At 37.8% G+C, this 20,773-nt stretch overlaps 1 protein-coding gene across 6 annotated transcripts in view; it reads left to right on the forward strand.

The window, feature by feature from the left end:
* heph (polypyrimidine tract-binding protein 1 heph) overlaps positions 1-20,773 on the forward strand; it is a 455,618-nt gene continuing 434,845 nt past the window's right edge. For all 6 annotated transcript variants that reach the window (XM_031916317.2, XM_086906233.1, XM_086906236.1 and 3 more), the window contains exon 1: positions 1-769. In XM_031916317.2, the coding sequence (XP_031772177.1) occupies positions 762-769 (8 nt within the window). In that variant the 5' untranslated portion in view covers positions 1-761. The remainder of the gene's footprint in view (positions 770-20,773) is intronic.

Genomic DNA, 20,773 nt, shown 5'->3' on the forward strand with positions numbered 1-20,773 from the left:
TGCCACGGCCCAAAAGTAGCAGCGTGTGTCTCCTGTCGCTCGTGACGACGATTTGGCGTGTGTGAGTCGTGTGTACGATCTGTGTTCATCGAGATTCCCCCTTTTCTTTCCGCTCGACCGGCGGTCTATCGTCCTACCAGTTTTTCTTCCGGTGTGTACGTGCGAACGGGACCGCGTGTGTGTCCGCATGAGAGTCTGTAATCCGCATCGTTTCGAACGTTCACGTCGATTGAGGCGGTGACGGCGGCGAGCGTAGCAACATTCGGGTGCGGCGGTGACGATTTGTTGGGTTTTTTTTCATTACGAAGGCAGAAAAAACGGTAAAGTTAAAAAGGGACAAGTGAATCGGTCGAACCAAGCTTAACAGTGAAAGAGCGACAGAGAGGGAGAAAAAGAGAGACATTGCGAACGGACATCAGGGGAAAAAAGGTTACCTGACACGCGACAGAGACACGCAACGTGTACGTGAAGGGTGCGAGAAAGAGACACGCGATCGGAGATAGTGTTTATAGCGCGTGCACGCGAAAACAGCCGCGGTTTACATCGCGCCGGGTTGAACAGTGATTTTTTTCGCCGCCATATTTGTACCGCCGTCACATGCAACCTGTTGTTTTCACTGCGTCCTCGTGTCGTCGCTGAGATCGCTGCCGGATATACACTTCGGCGATCGTGTGCGTAACCGGGAAACGTCAAACGCGGGAGTTCACTTAACCTAACATCGGACCTGGAGAGAACCGTCAACGTGGGGATCTACCATCAGGATGAACGGGTGAGTTCGTGCACATGGGAATTATCGACGAGGGCGTCGTACGTTTGTGTGCATGCGTTTCTGTACATACAATCTTGTTCAAAAGTATGAGAAGTATTTGCTTAATCAGAGAGAAATGTTTGAAAATTAATATAATCATTACTAAAATTTAGGTTATGTAGAATTAGAATAGTTTATTTAAAGATTATTTAAATATTGTTTACGAATATGAATCTTTGATTTCAGTTTGTAAATATTTTTTTATATTTTTTTATATTATTACATTTTCATGTATTCTAAATATACATTAATCTTTTTATGAAAAAAAAAAATATTTTGCACATAGAAAAAGTATGAGTTTAATAATTAGTAATTAAAATTTAATCAAATATATGATATTTTAAATCATAAAAATCATATTTTTAGATATTTACATAATCTTTTTATGTGCAAATAATAAATTTAGAATAGAATGATAAATATTAATACGTATATTTATATGTATTTGTACATATATTTACAAAACATATTTACAAACAATGCAAATTCAATATTCAATAATTCAAAAGAATTATATAATTAAATGATACAAATGTAATTAAATATAAATATATTTGCAATGAAAATTATGCGAAAGAAAAAATTTAATATTTATAATTTATATTTCACAGCAAAATATGGTAAAATAATAAATATCTCATACTTTTGAACGAGAGTGTATCTCAGTTATATATCTGTATGCGTGATGTCGCGCACGGTTGCCGAAGAAAGGGAAAGGAAAGGGTGTAGCTGAGTGGATGAGGAAAGAGAGAGCAAGAAAGAAAGAAAGAATCGATCTGTGCGTCATAAAGAGAGAGGTAAACGATGTTGCGGACCATGTCAGTACGAGAAAGGAAGATAAAATATACGCTACATGAAGGAGAGCGAGACAAGTATATGCCGTCAGTTCGAGCAGGCGCTCTTTCAAACTTCTCGTTTCTTTTTTCTTCTGCTTCTACTGACGTTGTACCCTTTTCTGCATGCTTTCGTTTGCCTCCTCATACGCGTATATAGCGTGTTTCAAAAAAAGTGAGGTTATGCTTCATTACCATAGTATTTATCAAAATTAAAAAAAAAAAGTTTTATCTAAAATGGATCTAAGTATCATTCATTATATATATATAGTATATACCATACTACAATTTGTGAATGTATCTATAAAGATTATGAGATTATGAGCAGATTTAAATCTGATGAAAGAAGTAAATAAAATATTTATAAATAATTAATGATATTTAGAATTTACTTATGAAGAGTTTCTTTTTGCTTTTAATGATTACTAATATACTATTGTTGACTTTAACTTTTTGAAGCAACTTGTACATACATACACGTGCGTAACCAAATGTTACTTGCAGCTTTTCTGCTTCTGCGTGTCGGTGACCACGTGATGTTGCTCGTCAAACTGGTGTGTTGCATTACGTGGCTCGTGCTCTCTCTTTTTCTCCTTCTCCCATGCATGCATACACGTATACACGTTCTCGAGACGCTTTTCAATGATCATTATTTTGTCATCGCGCTCGCTAGCTTCTCTTTTCTTTTTGCTCTCGCGCATACCGAATGAGTCGATTAATTCTGGGTAATATATGTGATGTCTTCGGGAAATCTTAATGTTTTCTTGTACAGGGTTTAAAAAAAAAACGTATTGCATAACAATAATAATTGTATAAAATAATAACGAAGTAAAATATCGTTTTCTCTTCTTTAAAGAATCAAAAAAATGGAAGTAATTTTTCAGAGTTGCCAGAAAATTTTCTTGGTAATGTAAAGTTATGTGAATTGAACATACTATTAGTCGTATCATGATGGTACTGATATCTTTACAATATACCATTATATATCAATATGAAAGCGTTACATTGTATCTTCATTGTATTGTATCAGTCCCTAAATCTCCATCAAAGATCTCAATGTTTCCTTCTACTATTTCTTACTATATCATCCCCATGTAGCCATATTTTCCTTAATTCTGGCAACTCTGATGCTTTCTTAATTGACTAATTTTATTGACAAAGATATATCGATAGGAAATTCCAAGTATTTTTTTTCTCTGTATCAAAAGTTACCAGTAATCTAATTGGCTAAATTTTTGAATTAAAATTATGGAGGAGAACAAGAACAAATCACATATGGTCTTTATTTATATGTTTGAATAAATATTATTTCAATATTTTTCTTAAAACACTCTGTACAAGATTTCTTTCAGTTTTTTTTTTTTTTTTTCAATCAATTCTGGTTTGGATTAATAAAATGTGTGTCGTTTTTAAATACATTTCTAATCTAGTTATAGTTATTAGTAGTAGTCTTCGTGTGTAGTAATGTGTAGTCATTTAGTGTTATGTATAATTATATTACACATTATATTTCTGAATTTAAGGTGTTATTAAATGTTTTGTAAAATAGGATGTTTTTCTTGGACTTCTATTTATATTTATGAATTATTACCTTTTGTATGTATGTTTATTACAAATATATTTTATATTACATGCAATATATTGAAAGGAAGAAAACGAGTTGGGAATTATTAACTAACGTTCCACTTCATCTCTATCTAAAGTGCAATTTGAAGTATTTTAACACTTAATGTTTCAATCTTATCAATTGCTTTTTTTTTTATCACACGTTGGATTATTAACTGTACATACTTGTGTTTTAAGATTATGCCTGTACTGAATTATTCTGTACATGGAAAATACCGAGTTAATAATATACATTTTATGAAACTATCAAGTTATTCTCTGGTTATATTCAGTAACTTATTCATCTTAAGTTGTAAGAAAAAAAAACATCTTAGGACAATATATTTTTTGTAGAAAGACTTTTCCCAAAGGATATTTTTCCCTATATTTTTATCGAGTATAAAAAAATCAAATTCTACGATTCAATCGTGATCTTTTGACAACTAACACAATGCTTTTACGCTCCATAAAATTATAGAAAAAAAAAAAAAGAAAAAAAAAATAATACAGAATTCCTTTTTGTCGAACAAGAAAAGAAAAGTAAGAAGCAAATATTTTCAAAAATAAAACGCGAATTTCTCACGAACGAAAGTTCTTCACAAGGTAAATTATTTGGAAAAAAGTAACGTGAAAAATATTTATTCAAGATTTTGCACGCGAATTTAACGACGACACGCGATGAATTTTGCCTTGGATTCGAACGATTGACGGGAGATTGAAATATTCAGAAGCCATCGCGTTTCACGCGGGGTTAACTTTCCGGTCGGTATTTCGACGCACGCGGTAACTGCTCCGACGTTTCGCCCCGAACAGGTGTCCTTTATCAACCCACGGTCACGTCAGAGCTGCGAATTCGATCAGCAGCTATCGTTGGTGGATAATTTTTTTTCCCGAGTACATCGTTTCGTCACAAACGCTCCGATAACAAATTGTTGTTCCATTCTAATTTGTTTTAACATCACGCGAGAAATAATGCGCGAAGAGTGTTCTTTTTTTTTAAATCTCCCTTCATCGAGATCGAATGAAACATTATAGCGAGATATTCACCGCGATGAGGCACACATTTAACACGGTAAAAATCATGGAGAAACGTGCTTTGATATCGTCCATACCATGTTGAATCCACTTTTACGCGGATTTTGAAAGAATATATCTGAATAGGTACAACGAAATGAGTTAGAATTATTGAATATGACGTTAAATGGAATGAAAAATGTGAAGAAACGATAATCTGTCCGAAGACTCGCATTCTCGAATATGAGCGATGGACGACGTAATGAAAAATGTAAAGAAACGATAAAGAGTAATCTGTCCGAAGACTCGTATTCTCGAGTTCTCGGTGTAACAATGAAAAAGAAACGATAAAAAGAAAAGGGAAAAGACGCGTTCATCATCGATCAAGCGGGAAATATATATAAAGCAATGATTGCACAAATTTGCACGTGATCGCCGCAATCAGCAGACATCCCCATTTCCAATTTTCATTTCGTAATTACAAACCAAATCGTCCATAACTCGAAGACGTCTATATTCGCGTTGGAGGTGTAGAGGCGATCCCGGTACGAAATTAGGTTTCGCCACTTCATCGGTCCGTGAGATATGCAATAAGACGAGGGCCGCGTGGTGGAGCGGCGCCAGCATCGAAGATTTATCGATGGGCCGCGTGCACCTACTTAATAAGACGTCTTGATCGCGTGTACGCCGCGCCAATAGATCTCTCCACGTCCTGGCGTCCACGTGATTCCTCCTCGATCCTCGCCCCGCCGCGCGATAATAGGACAATTAGGTGACATCACGTTTCACGGCTCGAAACGATGGATAAGTTCTTGGTTGTTTCGATAGATATCGGCCGATTTTCGTGGCGCTCCGCAATTGAGCGAGGAGATGGATCGTCGTTCCCCAGGATTTGGGGATCATGATGGAACGAAGGCATTCGAAATGTTTATACCTGTCCTCTCGATCGTATTTATCCGTCCGAGCGAGAGATTCGAATTTATTCGTCACGGATGGTATTGGATATCGGATCCACACATTCTTTTTTGTCTTGTCGGGCAGATACATATATTATTTTCTGCGTGATTTTGCCATCAGGAATTTTCACTAAATGAGAAAATTACTCGCGTATCATTCGCGACTTTTTTCGCAACAGAATTTCCACGCCTGGAATTCGTATTCTCCCGTTGAATGTAATTCGATGTACGGACTCCAGAATCTTTGATCAATGCGAATTCCATCTCTTCTCACGTACGAAAACGTGAGAGTCTCTCGCTTCATCGATCCTTGTTCGATCGATTCGTTGTTGCAAACACTGCACTTTAAAACAATTTATGAAATTCGTGTCTGTTATCGAAAGACGACCAATGAACGCGTAGGGTAACGACGAAACTGCGCGGTTGATAAATGCAATCGGGTTGAATGCGAGTGCCTATCTCATCGTTCTCGATATTGCGTTTCAATAGTCAGTTGCATCGATCGCGACCGCCTCGAAGCGGATCGCCAGATCCGCGCGATTTCATTCTCCCCGTGACGCGATTCCGTGTCTTCGAGGATGATAACGGGGGGAGGGAGGAGCCATTGTCGCGTCGCAAACTGGAACACCGCGGCTGGAAATTGCTACTCGATCGATAAATTGCCACACGACATGTTTACCGCTCGTACCTTTTTTTACCCCTTGGATTAGAAAGATTCGAAAAAAATTATTCTTCCCTTGTTCGTTATTCGTGTCCTTCGCGTGTCTGTAAAATAAACGTGTCATAAAATTTGCAGGAATTTTTATTCTCCTCGTGAGTCATTTATGGAAAGATGAAAAATTATTATTAGAAGATGTTGTTTATAGAAACGTCTTAAACGATTTTACGATCTAGCTGTATACAGAAGATATTCGAATAAGCTCACAATCAATTATCATTATCATTTAACGTCCACTCCCCTGAACGAACTCGACGTGATTTTTCAAATAAAATGCAAAATTCCATCGCGTCGAGTGTCATCGGTTCAACAAAGCGACGCACACACGTGCCCCGTTCCATCTTGTTCTTTGTTGAAGTTTAAAAAAATAAACTCCAAATAAACTTTTTTAATAAAGCCCCGAAGCCTCTTTTATTTCCCTATTGTACCGACGACTACAAGAAACCATTCCACACCAGGTATTCACGGTGGACGATTTTCGCCCATTGCCGCCGTCCATTTCCATCGCGAGCGCTTAAACCGATCGACATTTTATTTTTTCCCTCCCCCCCCACCCCACCACTTCGAAACGCCTCCCCCTTTCTCTACTAAGTAGAAAACGAGCGGGACACATAAAAGGAACGTTCGACCGCGGTGGTGGAGAAAAATTACGAACGTCCATCCGATAAAAAGAGAGAAAAATCGAAAAGAGAGAGAAAGATCGATGCAACGCGATTGACACGAGTCGCTGCACGTTGGGACACACATCGTATTCATCGATATAAATGCCGAACGACGAAGGGCGGGGGAGAGAGAGGAGGAGAGAGGAGGGGATTCGGCCTGTTTCGAGGCCGCATCGAAAAGTTCAATCGACGGACGCGCAGCGATGCATTGGTAATGCACCGATCCGGGGCCAATTTGCTCTCTGCTCGCTGCGAGAGCGAGATGGAAGAACGAAAGAGACGCGGGGATTCCCTGGCACGGAGGGAGCACGGTGCTCCCTCTAGCAGCAATTACCAGGCATTCATCTCGTGAAAAACGTCCCTCTCCCTCTCTCTCTCTCTCTCTGTTTCGTCTATTGTCACCGATGGCCTTTCCGCTCTTCTGTATGGTGTAATCAAAAAAATCGAGCGTCCAAGGATTGACCCGCTCTGCTTGCCTGAGAGATCGAGAGAAAGCGCTTCTGTTTTTTCTGATACGTTAACCTGTCCAGGAGGAAGCGTGTTTCTGTTGTCGAGATGATTGTGTTGATGACAATCAAAAGATAAAATGTATAAGTATACGTGTATGAGTATTACGTGACTTACGTTTGATTTTGTGGAAGAAACTTATTTACTTATGTCGCAAATGCACTCGATCATTCGTTATGGAAGAAGCGAAGAGGAAAGATACGATAATGTACGTGTATGCATCAATCGAGTAGTATTTAATTTTGTTAAAGAAGATCTATTGGACATCTATTTATGCGACATCCGAAATGTGTGAAACGCGTTCGAACTTCGATTATGAGTCAGTCAATGAGTGAACATTAGCAGCACAACGCTTCTCTCGTTTCCACGTTACATCGATTTCTGTTCTGAGCTAAAATGGCCGTCGTGGTGGATGCTTTTCGGCCGCATCCGTAATCGAATCATCTCGATGATTTCAGCTCGAAGTTACGAGCGGCATCTGTAACGCTCTGGAATCGTCGAGATTGGAAAATTGTTGGTCAACTATTTGAACGGCGTGCACGCGTTTTATGAAACGGTTGTGGAACGCTTCGTTTCGATGGAATGACGTTATATTTTTCTTTTTTTTTTTTTTTTTCTTTGCGAAATGAAAATGTATTTCAAATCGGGGTAGGTTTTCTTTTTTTCTGTTTAATCAAAGTACTTTGCAGAGCTAGTACTTGAAATCGACACTTTTCCATATCTTTTGTTTTTCGATCGAGATTTTTGATTGGAGATATTTCGATTCGTAGAATTTCAGAAATTTATTAAATTCCAAGCTTCTTACCACTTTTTTGTTTATGTAGCAGTCGTTTAATTAGGGAGAAATAAGAGATAGACCAATGAGAAATGAGAAATTCTTCTTTGAACCGCGGGTAACTTCAGTATGCAAATATTGCACGGAGGATAGAGAGATTTGGCCGTGTTTTTCTCGATGAATTTATTCATTGCACGGAATCTGCGCGCGTTTTCCCTGAAAATAATTGCGAGATAATTCCTCGATTTCGAGGATTAAGCGCGACCAACCCCTAACAACCCTTTTCGAAACTCTTTCCCCGTGTTTCCCTTATTGATTCGTTCGAAAATTAACAACTACTTCTCTGATTAAAAAAAAAGGAAGAAGAAAAAATCCAAAATTTTAAAATTTCTTTTTCGTAACGTAAAAAAACGAAGTTTGGATTCTTATCTTGATCCCCGAATAATTAAAGTTACTTTAACGTGACTTCGTAACTTCACACGCGCTCCCCCTTTAACAGGGATAGAAATTCCTTGCGCAGTTCAAAGGACTCGTAATTTTGCCCACAATTGAGAAGATTGAAATGAAAGAGAGCGCGGTATAATATTGAATCTGCCATTAGTAATTGGAAAATCGTGTCCTCCCTGTGTGTGCTCGGCAAGTTTCATTTTAATGAGATATACCCGGTGCAAAGCATCAGCAATATTTGCAAAGACGCCTGCACCGCGTGAACAGAAGGGGGAAGAAAGATTCGGCAAAGAGGGTCTCTCGTTTTGTCCCGGTTAATACACGTTCGATTGTCTCTCGATTAATTAGCGCCGTGTCATAATTCGAGCGAGAGAACGAAGGAATTTGTAATTCGTGAACAGTGTTGTTCGGTCTCTGAAAATATCAATATCACGAGAGGGGGATTATTAAATATTTTGAAATATTAAAAAGAGAGAAAATCGTTTTCGATCTGAATCTTAATCTGGATCTTAATACGCGGGATGTCGATCGAGAATTGACCCAGTCGCCACTATCTCTATGGTCCATCGTCGGAAACATAACGAGCATTTCTTGACGCTAATAGATCATGGCACCGTGCCACGATGCGAAAGGATGCCACGAGTTTTGGGTGCATTGACAGTGAGTTATAATTCAAGCGTGAACTGGCTGGAACGTTGTTTTGACTATCATTACGACTGCGATTCGTATGCGTGGAACGTGTTTAATAGCGTTTCATATATTACGTATTTACTACGCCAAGGATATTTTACCCATTCCCTTTCCTCTCGAAGGACCATTTGCCAATTTTACGCAAGAATGAGAATACAACAATTCTATTGAACGTGGCCTCCATACTTCACCATTCTATTCAAAGTGTGTAATTTCTCGCCAAAGATATATTTTACTCGTTCTCTGCTCTCGTCGGAAGGACGATTAACAATTCCATCGAGAACGTGTCCTCATACTTGATCATTAATCCAACCATTTTATTAACCATTATTATCGTTGCTCAAAATTTTTCGCCAAAGATATTTTACTTATTTTTTGCTCTCGAAGGAGAACATGTCCTAATCATTCTATTGACTACTCTAAATCAGCCATATTGTTGATCAAAATATAATTTTAATTGCCAAAGATTCTATTCTTTGCTCTCGAAGGATGATTTATCATTTGCCAATTTTATTCAAGAAGAAGAGAATAACAGTTGAGAATGCGTCATATTCATCAATCTAAAGATTTTATTGACTACTCTAATTTTTATTGTTGTTCAAAATTTTTCGTCAAAGATATTTTACTTGTTCTTTGCTCTCGAAGAACGATTAAGTCTATTGGGAACGTGATATTGATCAAAATATAATTTTTTGCCAAAGATTCTATTCTTTGCTCTCGAAGGATGATGATTTGCCAATGATTTTACACAAGAAGAAGGGAATAACAGTTCTCTATCGAAAATACGATCGAAATGTAATTTTTTCCAATCGATATCTGAATTGCAAAAGGAAGTAAATACCTAATATTATAATATCGTATCTTCGTTGTAAGATTCTTTCTTAATATCCTATTTTTCAAAAGGCAGATTTCCAATCATCATCGTATTCGTTATATACAGCATTTTCCCCACAGCCGATCGAACACGACTCGATTCCATTCTTTTGCAACGTGCGTCAAAATCAAACTTCACGCGTCGTTAGAGTGATTGTATAGAATTTTCCGCGGGTTCTACGTGTGTGTACAACCCGCATGTGTGCCCCGTATCGTTTCGTTATCGGCGCATGCGTTCTAACGTGTATACGCCTCGTGTGTATACAATACTTTGCTCCAGAAAGGCAGCCCTTATCGGTTTTTTTTTTTTTTTTTTTTTTTTTTACTTTCCATTATCTGCGAACGTTTCCGCATTTATTGTTTATTATACATCGTTTTCATTGCGACGATATATTTAATCTGTACCAGGAAAGGGAAGTGAGGGAAAAAGTATTATATTGGTGTAGAAAAAAAGAAAAGAGGAAAAGAGTTAATTTATAAAGAAGAAAATCAATCGATATAATAGTTTTTATCGATTCGTGAATAATTCGCAGGATGTTTCGTAAGGGAGACAATTTTATTTATTTATTTTTTTTTTGGAAATTGGAAATATAAAAAAAAAATTATCATCTATTATTAATTTTCCTTTTTTTTTTTTTTTTTTTTTTTTCATCTTATCGTAACGATTCGATCAATGGTACTTTAACCACCTATTATTATCTAGCCTCCCTTTAGGCTGTGGTTAAATTCAAATATGAGCGAGGTAGCAGGCGAAAGGTATATTACCTTTCTGCACCTGCGTTGGAGCCAATATTCCATATTCAGACTCCAGCTGCAAACTGATCAAGCACCTGCTTCGAGGGTTGCCTTATATTTCATCACAAACTTCCTCGAGTGTAGTAGGTCAATTTCCCTCTCTCCCCCCCCCCTTCGCCGCTAGCTGTTTCGAAAGCAAGAGCAAAAACTTTCTTTCCCTTCTCTTCTCGATGTTTATCAACAGTTTCGAGATTTTGTTTTTCGAAATAAAAATCCTGTACGCACGTTTCTCTATTTTTTATATTTAAGTACTCCGTTCCATTTTCTCTTTGTCGTTACGTAATCTTTACACCTGGCTAAAATATCTTGTAGATAAATATATCGTAGAAAATTGTAAATACAAACAATAGAAGCAACGTGTCTATTATATATCATAGTAATAGAAATAAAAAAGGAATCGAACGATTAAAAATAAATTATCCAGGGATAGAAAATACCTAGCAATAATCGAACGATCGCAGAGACGTTGCTCAATCCTCCAGTAATTAACCGATTTGAGCCAATAAGTTGTAATTGAAATTGATTGGTACTATCGAAATTGATTCGCCGTTGTTAAACCGTCGTTTAAACCACCATTATTATTTCCAACAATCGCACAGTTCAAGAAAAAGCGAACGAAACAAGTGATCGATAGATCGCAGAGCGACAAGATTCGATAGAAGATGAGCAACGCGCTGCCCACGACTTCACGTTTCGGCGAATGGCAGACGATGGTGGCGGAATTTTATTAACGATCGTGGCCGGTCGCCCATGTTTGATGGCCTCCTGGCATCGATGCCTGTGGCGCGCTAATTAAAACTGACACACGGTGTCCCATGACGCGTGTATCCATGCCCGTGACGCGCCGCGCCCGCAGCTTCCTCTCTCCACGTCCTCATCGCCCATTCTGTCGCTCTGTTGGCCTCTGATCTCGAATCAAGATCGGCCACACCTCGATATTTGCCCCCAAATTTTTCCAAGGGAAGGGAGAATATTTTTGGAGAAGTTCGTTGGAAATGGCGAAAGAGTATAGATATGTATGTATATATAAAATTGTACAGGAAGAAAAGTGACTCTGAGAGAGACTTACTTCGATCCTTTTACCGCTCGAATCGATGCGGCAATATTTACGTTTGATTTTTTTGAAATATCGCTTCGTGAATAGATTCTTTGCTGTTTGTGTAATCTTACAGAGCGTGGAATAATATACCGTCGAACGGTTAGATTTTTTTTTTATTTGAAATTGGATGATCGAGGATCTATACTATAATTTTAGTTCGAGTTCGACAATCGTGGCGATGGAAATATTAATTTTCTGAGTTTTGTGGCAATGAAGTTATTAAATAAATTATTTCTATTCATTGAGAGATCGACGAAGGAGAATAGTGATTAAAATAAGAATAATAGACGGTGAGTGTAAGAGCTTGCCCTGACAAACCGAGGATGCATCTTGGTAATTGCTTTATTATTAAAATATCGCACGGAACAACAATGTAATATAAATTTTAACAATCAATAAATTCTCTTTCTTTACACGTGAAATATTAAAATTATAAAAGTTTTCGCGTGGGAAAAGAGCCCGGAGCGCAAAGATCGATTAAAATAGATCGAATGTCACGCGAATGTATCTCTTTCAAAATCCATTATCATTTTCACTTCGAAAAATTTCAATCGGCGGAGTGATTTTCGAAAATTCGATTCCTTTCGCTTAATGGCTCCATTTCGCCAACGTGACAAACACACACAGTTGTACACGCACACATATACATGATGATCGTGGAGTGGGAATAATCAGGAACGTTGAAATTTGCGAGCGATCGCAAATCGGACGGTCGACTCGCAGCGTCTTCTTGGTCCGATTTTGATTTCCTTCAGCCTGATTTCTCATCAGGGTCGATTAATGGGAAAGCGTCGCTGAATTTTCCAACCCCCAGCCTCCTCATTTTTTCCCCTCCCCTCCTTCCTCGAATTCGACGAGGAGCCTCGATTCGAGTCGTCGTCGATGGAAATTAATGAGATCGATTCCGCGCGAAGGGACGAGTTTCAGAAACTCGGCTCGAAGAAAAACGCCTCGATAGTTTTTGCATTTATTTTCTCGCGACAGAATTTCTTAGAATTTCGTGCAGGATCACGATGGATTTAGGGAACGTAATTGGACGCGATTATCGATCGATTTAGAAAATTTTAAATAATAAATTTAAAATAGAAATTCATACTCGTCAAATTTTTGCGTTGCAATTTTGTTTCGAAAGGTCTTCATCTTTTTCCTTTTTATTATTGAATATATATATATATATAAAATTACGTTGAATAATATTGCACCAACATGAAATGCATTAAAGCTAGAAGACTAGAATATTATTTCGTTCATTGCCTCTCTCAATTTCTCCACTTTTCTTCGACAACTTCTCTTTGATCTCTATCTGAAATATTGTTCCGTCGATGAACAAATTGTTGTCTATTTACCATATATATATATATATATATATATATATACCACGCTTCCTCTCTGAAAGCGAACGAGGAAAAGACGATAAAAAGAGAGGAAGAAAAGGAGGGGAAAAGAGGAAGAGGAAAATAAATAAGCGAGATGGAGCCAAGAAATTCCTCGAGGCTCGACTTTCAACAAGGAGAGGGAAGAATTCAATAGCCGGCGTATTTCGTGCAAAACACGACCCCACTGGAATCAAACGGGCCGACAGTTCCTTCAGGAGGGGGAGGGAGAGGGCAACAAGAATCGTCGGATGGATCGACAGATTTATTATTTGCGGACGATTTGTCATTCGAGTGGCGCCCCCTTTGTGTGCCTTTGGGATCGAGATATCGACGCCACCAGCTGCGACGATTTTCTCTGCGGTGGAGGGGAGGTGACAAGATCATTTTATCTCCTTAAACGTATCAGGCCGATCGTCGACTCTTGCCACGAAATTTGTGAAAATCCGTTACGAATGATTTGAAGTTTTTAAAAGGACAAAGAAAGAATATTATCTCTTTTTCTCCGAGAGAATTTATTATTCTTGCTTCGAATTAATTTGTAGGATACATTGTCGATCTTTTGAACGTATAAATCAGAGGATATAAACGAATAATAAATTCGCTCGCATTTTGGAAACCACGCAATATATCGTTATTTTCATGGGGTGTTTTAAACTCGTAGAATGTCCACTTTCGTCAGTTTTCGATGATTAATTATTAATTTCAACAACGTTGTCAAAATTTTCGAAATTTCTTCGAGAATCGATCGATCGATTTCCATATTCTTTTCGATTTAAAATGAAAGATCAACGATCTACTTCTAATCGAAATAAATTTCACCAATCTGATCGATACGATTTTTCAAGTTTCTTTCACGAAGAAGAAGAAGAAGAAGAAGAAGAAGAAAAAATTATTCCATTCATTGCGATGATTTGGACCCTGAATTTCGCCACTTGTATAACACAGGCGAAATTTCCTACGAATATCGCGTTGTGTCCACTCTAACAGCAACCTTACCCGTCAACCGGAAACGCTGTTGGGATTAACGGGTGGGAATAGACAGTTGCACAGCGACGAGGAACACGCACGAAGGGGGGTATCCCGATATCTCGCCATCCCAGTTCGTTTCGCGATCACGCAACAACCGGCAATGGAAGCTATCGTGGAGCAGCACCATCTTGAAAGATCATCACGCTTGCCTCGCTTCATCTTAACGTTTATGCGCCGATCAGCCGGAATACGTGTGAATCGCAATTTCGTTGTTGTGAAATGTAATAATAACGATTGAGGTCGAGCAATTTTTATTTCGAATGTAAAAGGAGAAAGAGAGAGAGAGAGAGGGAGGGAGAGGAAGCGAATTAAGAATGAAATATAATTGAAAGTGTGGCGCGTTAATAAGACGCAACGAATATTTTATGCGCGTAAACATTGTTGAAAATAAGATACGTATTCCCATTTTCTTTCCCGATAATTAATGAATTTTGCGCCGTCGAAGTCGTGGTTGTTTATTTGCAGATAAATTGAGAGATTTCCTCCAAATGTATCCAAATTTCGATGATTTCGGGAAATAATTAAAGGAAATGATTACGAGTTCGAAGCTTAATTAAAGTTTTTAAATTCTCAGAATTCTCGGCTGAATTGGCTTTCCATTAATTTCTATCCGGGGGATGGTTTTTTGTGAAACGAAAGTGTGAGTAATTGCTAATTATGCTAGCTAGAAATAGAGAGAGGAGGGGAGGGGGGGTACAGCGAAGAAAGTTATTCGGGAAAAATTCTAAATTCGAAATAATTTAAATTGAAAATGATTTTACCAAAAAAAAAAAAAAAAAGAAAAAAAAGAAAAAAAAAGAAGAAGGGTAGTCAATTCGGATTAAAATACACAAAAGAAATAACGAAGCGGGAATAAAATTTTTAGAGGCGCACCGAATAAATTATCATGATTTTATTAATTAACTTTAATATCGCGTTTCGTTTTTGCCTCTTTTATTTTCGCTCCGAGCGAAATAGCGGGGAAAATCATACGGGTTATAATAATTATTAATATGTTGAAATAAAATTAACGATACACGCTTTTGTACGTTCCGAATAACAAGCTCTGAAAAAACATCGAAACGTTGTTCATCGTGAGAATAATAATAACATAACAATCTTATATTGCCTGCAATAAAAAAAAGAAAAGAAACAAATCAGCGAAATCTTGACAATTTTTATTAATTTCGATTCAATCTTTTGGATATCGTTTGGTCTGTTGCAACGTTGTACAATAAACGTTTCAATAAAAGATTCAATAAAAGACGATCCCCGTATCGTTTCAATCGCGACTCCACATATTAGTAACTCGAGTATTCCATCGTATTATTGTGTACAGAAGAAACTTGTCTATGTCGATCTTTAAATCTCAAATTAATAGAGTAACGTTTCTACGCTTGATCGTTGCAAAATCGAGTCAAAAAAATTCGAAAATAGGGGGCGTCGAATTTGTACTCGAACGCAGTTAAAATAAAAATTAATTGCACACTTCTCTGGCTTGATCCGATGCGAGCGGGACGAGATAATTAATATCGGCCCTCGCGTGTTGAAAAAAAATTTAACGATTTTCGAAGCCGGACGAGGCGGTGACCGGATCGAGGCAAATCGCCTCGTCGCTGAATAAACGATTAAAATGCTAATCTCGACTGCACCCTTATTTCGAATTTTTCTTCTCTCCCTTTTCCTGCACTCTGTCTTTTGTTCATTTTCGAGTTTGTTCGTGCGCGACGAATGACGCGAGATCGTTCGAGGATGACGATATAAAAATATCGTAACGATACGATCCTTCCTGGACTAATTAACACAGAGTTATCCCGGCTGCCCACTAATCCCAAGTATCGTCGAATCGACTTAAGAGAGCAGTCGTGAATGACCACGAATTGAAAAATTCGTGTTTTATTGTCACGACGATTCTCACTCTCGACTCGTGTTGCTTTGCGAAAAAGCAATAAGCCAAATAAATTCCAAAATCGAATAACTCGAAAAATCGAGATGATAAAGCCACGAAATAGAAATTCCTGAGAATCAATTGCCTCGAAACACCACTTTTCCACCTCCAAACGGTGGATCGGTTTTTCTTTTTTCTCTCCATCGCAAAACCGACCGTTCCCGATCCAGTTTTACAAGAAATCCTTATCCACTGGATGGATACAGCGGGGTAAAGATAACGCGGAGGGAAATGTTGGCTGCTGGCGGTGCTCTTTTTAATTCCCTCTGTTGGAGGGAAGGGAGAGAGAGGATATTTACATTACAAATTAGAAGGTGTTCCTTCTTCGGTCTCTCGTACCTCTTTCGCCGGTCAAAATGGCCGCCATGCTGATCACAGCCGGATTACACGGGTCGAGGTGGACGAGGGGAGGGCACGCAGCATCTCTAAAGACATTTCCCCCCCTCCCCACTTTCTTTCCCCCGATTACTCCTCGTCTCTGTGGATTATTGCGATCCCGAATGTTGTCCTTTTTCTTTTTCGAGTTCTTTTCATCCAGGATTTCAGAATCTCGAAATAAACGAGGTTTCATATCCTGTCTCCTTGGACTTCTGGAAAAAAGAGAAGGGAGGGGGTGGTTTTTTTTTTTTTCCTCCTAAAATTCTGTGTCGTTAATTTGATGCATCGAGTTCGAGATTCTTTTCGCTTTTTCCTTTTTTTTTTTTTTTTTTTAGCGAAGAGTAAATCTTAAAAGAGATTTACTCTTTTAACGTGTTTACGTTCGTATGAACACGCATATGATTTATGTATTTCGTTAATTGAAAATATGCAGGAAACTGTAATGTGGTGGAGATCTGTTTTATACTTTTTCGTTTTGTGTTATTTCTTTTTTGAAGTTTGGTTATGGTTTGAGCGTGATAAAAAAGGGTAAAGCAAAGAGAGGGAAAAAAAAAAAAGAATTGGAGAGGAAGAACAAACGCAATTTCGATTCATTGCGAATATTTGAAAAAAATCAGAACTGTGTAAAGATTTTCAAGTTCGTTTCTTTTTCACTTTTCCTCATTTTTTTTTTTTTTTTTCCTCTCCTTTTTGAAATTTCATTTTTCATTTTATTCCCCGTGAAATGTTCCAGTACGCACCGATCATACGCATCGGTTACCTTTAACTCTCATTATTCCAATCCCCGTTTTCCCTTTTTCCGCTCGGCCATACGTGCTTGCGTTTTATTTTATTATGCCGGGGATAATATATTTTAATGTATACCGTATTTACCAACGGCCCGTTTTATAACGTATCCCGGATGAAGAACAATGCTTCGATGGATCCGCGCATAAAAACCTGTTAATCGATGAAATTCAAAACACTTTGGGCGATGATCGAAACGTCACGTCGCTTATTTTTCGCTCTTGTGATATACTTGGTACTTGAAAATGTCGCGAAATTAATTTTTTTTTTTTTTCTATACATACATAAATTTTATGAGTTTCCAGATTAAAATTGGATGAAGTAAACTGTTTGGGTTCCAAATTTTTGCAACGAACATGTAAAATACGAATTACATGTGATCCTTTTATTGTTGAAAAACTATACATTAATGTGTCAACATCGACTTTAAGTCGATTTTGATTACTCTTGATGATCTAAGTAGTCAGCCATCAAAATCCCTACTTTTCAGTTATCGCCTGGTAAAATAATCATGTTGAAATATGTTCCCTAATCACCTAGCTCTCAACATAACATTTTCCTCTTCCAAGAAAAAATCCATTTCAATGGCATCAATTTTTTTTCTTCTACATATATGAATTTCACGTTTCGAGATTGTAAGCAAACTGTTCCAAATTTTTGAACAGCTGATTTCAGCATCCATAAATATAGTTACAATTCTTTCTTCTATTTTAAATCCATCTTAAGTTTCTTGATGATCTCAATAGTCAGCCATCAAAATCCTTATTTCTCAGGAGATCTATTGGCTAACAATGAACAAATAACCACGTTGGAATATGGAATTTCTCTAATCATCATATCCTCTCAACCTAACATTTTCTTCTTCCCAAATATCCAAGAAGAAATCCATTTCAATGGCATCAATTTTTTTTCTTCTACATATATGAATTTCACGTTTCGAGATTGTAAGCAAACTGTTCCAAATTTTTGAACAGCTGATTTCAGCATCCATAAATATAGTTACAATTCTTTCTTCTATTTTAAATCCATCTTAAGTTTCTTGATGATCTCAATAGTCAGCCATCAAAATCCTTATTTTTCAGGAGATCTATTGGCTAACAATGAACAAATAACCACGTTGGAATATGGAATTTCTCTAATCATCATATCCTCTCAACCTAACATTTTCTTCTTCCCAAATATCCAAGAAGAAATCCATTTCAATGGCATCAATTTTTTTTCTTCTATATATATGAATTTCACGTTTCGAGATTGTAAGCAAACTGTTCCAAATTTTTGAACAGCTGATTTTAGCATCCATAAATATAATTACAATTCTTTCTTCTATTTTAAATCCATCTTAAGTTTCTTGATGATCTCAATAGTCAGCCATCAAAATCCTTATTTCTCAGGAGATCTATTGGCTAACAATGAACAAATAACCACGTTGGAATATGAAATTTCCTTGATCACAATTCAACATTTTCCTCTTCCCAAGTATCCGAGAAGAAATCCATTTCAACGGCGTTGATCGATCGTTATACCAGCTCCGAAACCCCATTACCAAACCATTTCACGAACTTTTACAAAACGAATAATAATATCTTGTGTGTGACGTCCATCGATAAAGCGTATATAATCAATTTCGCCAAACGCGAAGTTCGCCAAGTTTTCTCGAGCTCGAACCTTGACACACTGGGATCCCGACAGAGGCATAAAAATCGGCAGAAGAAACAATTTGCTACGGGACGATATTTTATGCAACACCGGTGTCGCGCATAATTTTCGACTTCCTTGACGAGCACGGGTCACGATGATAACTTGGCGGCCGCCTAACCATGCCCGACATTATACGAGATCCCCACCCTTTTTTTCCCTCTCCCCCTCCTTTCGCCGCCCGCTTTGTCACGTAAATCGCGGCGAAAAATTCATGAGCCGCCTCGCCACGACGTTTCCGCGGCGACTTTTATCAGGATCGCATTTTGTATACGTCCGCATTGTGGCCGGGACAATGGCGCGAGCCGCGACGATTATGCGCCCTCCTCCAATACGCCTTGCCTTGCCTGCTCGCTACGCCTTTGCATATTTCATGGCGGACTCTGTTGCTCGTGCCCCGCCGCCATTAAAACTTTCCACCGTCTCTTCGCGTCCGAATGTTTGTCGCTTTTTCTTCCGTCTTCTCCTTCTCCAAGGTTTTGTTTCTCCTGTTTGTTGATTCTCTTCTTCTTCTTCTTTTTTTTTTTTTGACGATAGTTGGCACGATCCGTCCTTCAAGATATTCGAAAGTGATTATTTATTTTTTGAGAAATGGAAAAAAAGAGAAATTTTGAAAGAGGATAGGTATACACACAAGTAATTGAAATAAAAGGTATACACACACATATATATATATATAAACATTTTTTTTTAATTAATTAGTAATCTATCGTATTTATTGTAAAATTATACAAAAGAACGAATTTGTTCTATCGAAATTGATCCCGTGGGGAAAAAAGTTTTTCGAAAGTTCGGGAGAAAAAAATGGCAGTACAACTCAAAGCGGGATTTCGTTGGGGGAGGGACAAAAAAAAGGGAGGGGAGGGCAAAGAAACAAAAGGGAACATTTCAAATTCCGTTTAAGCCAGGTTCATATAACACAGATTCTTGCAAATACCGCCACAAATCCGAATTGTGGACACAGCGGAGTTCGGATTAAGGAAAGAGTAACGAGTAATAATCGTTGCAACGATTGGAAGTTGTTGAACCATTCGTTAGAGGAGGGGAGGGAGGGGAGGGAGGGAAATGGGCCTTCCCTGTGGTAAGCCTCGATAAATCGGCACAAACGGAATTTTCGTTCTGCTACACGGAAATCCCGTTCAGGACTTTCCTGTTGCGCGTATCAACCATAAACTCTCTGTTTTTTTCTCTGCTAAGCTGCTTAATTCTCGAAACATCGCTCGAATTCCTCGCAAACTTTAGTTTTATCGTAACTGATGTCCCCGGGATCTTTCTCTTCTTATATTTTTTTTTTTTTTTGAAGAGGGAAGAAGAGAAATTTCGTTGGATGTTTCAAGGATGTTTCAAAGAGTTCGATTTTTAGTTAATCCGTCGAAAGATTAGTTTTATTTCATTTTTCGGGATTAATATCGTTTATTCGTTTATTTTTGGATTTATTTTTAGAATTTTGTTTCAACGCAAATTATGATTGCATAAAAATTTAGGAAAATAAGTAAAAGAAGGAAGAAAATAGAAATCTACGTTATAATTAACGTGTCTCTCGATATTTCAACAAATCTCATCTCCGCTATTTCATTTTTTATTCAACGTGATGCGTATTCAAAAAGGATAAAAAAAAAACATTTACCCCAAAAGATAATTCATGAACGAACGAAGGCTTCTCATCCGGTTCTACAATCGAGCCAGGTGGTCCGTCTCGGGCAAGATAATTAAAAATGCATATTTCCGCGGAATTACTTTTCATGAAATATGAAATTTTAACTCAAAACTTGTTTCGTTCCTGTACACAGCACGGCTTTT

This window comes from Apis florea, unplaced genomic scaffold (assembly GCF_048593485.1).
Source record: "Apis florea isolate Af1SG1 unplaced genomic scaffold, ASM4859348v1 contig_2492_pilon, whole genome shotgun sequence".
Taxonomy (NCBI): Eukaryota; Metazoa; Arthropoda; class Insecta; order Hymenoptera; family Apidae; genus Apis; species Apis florea.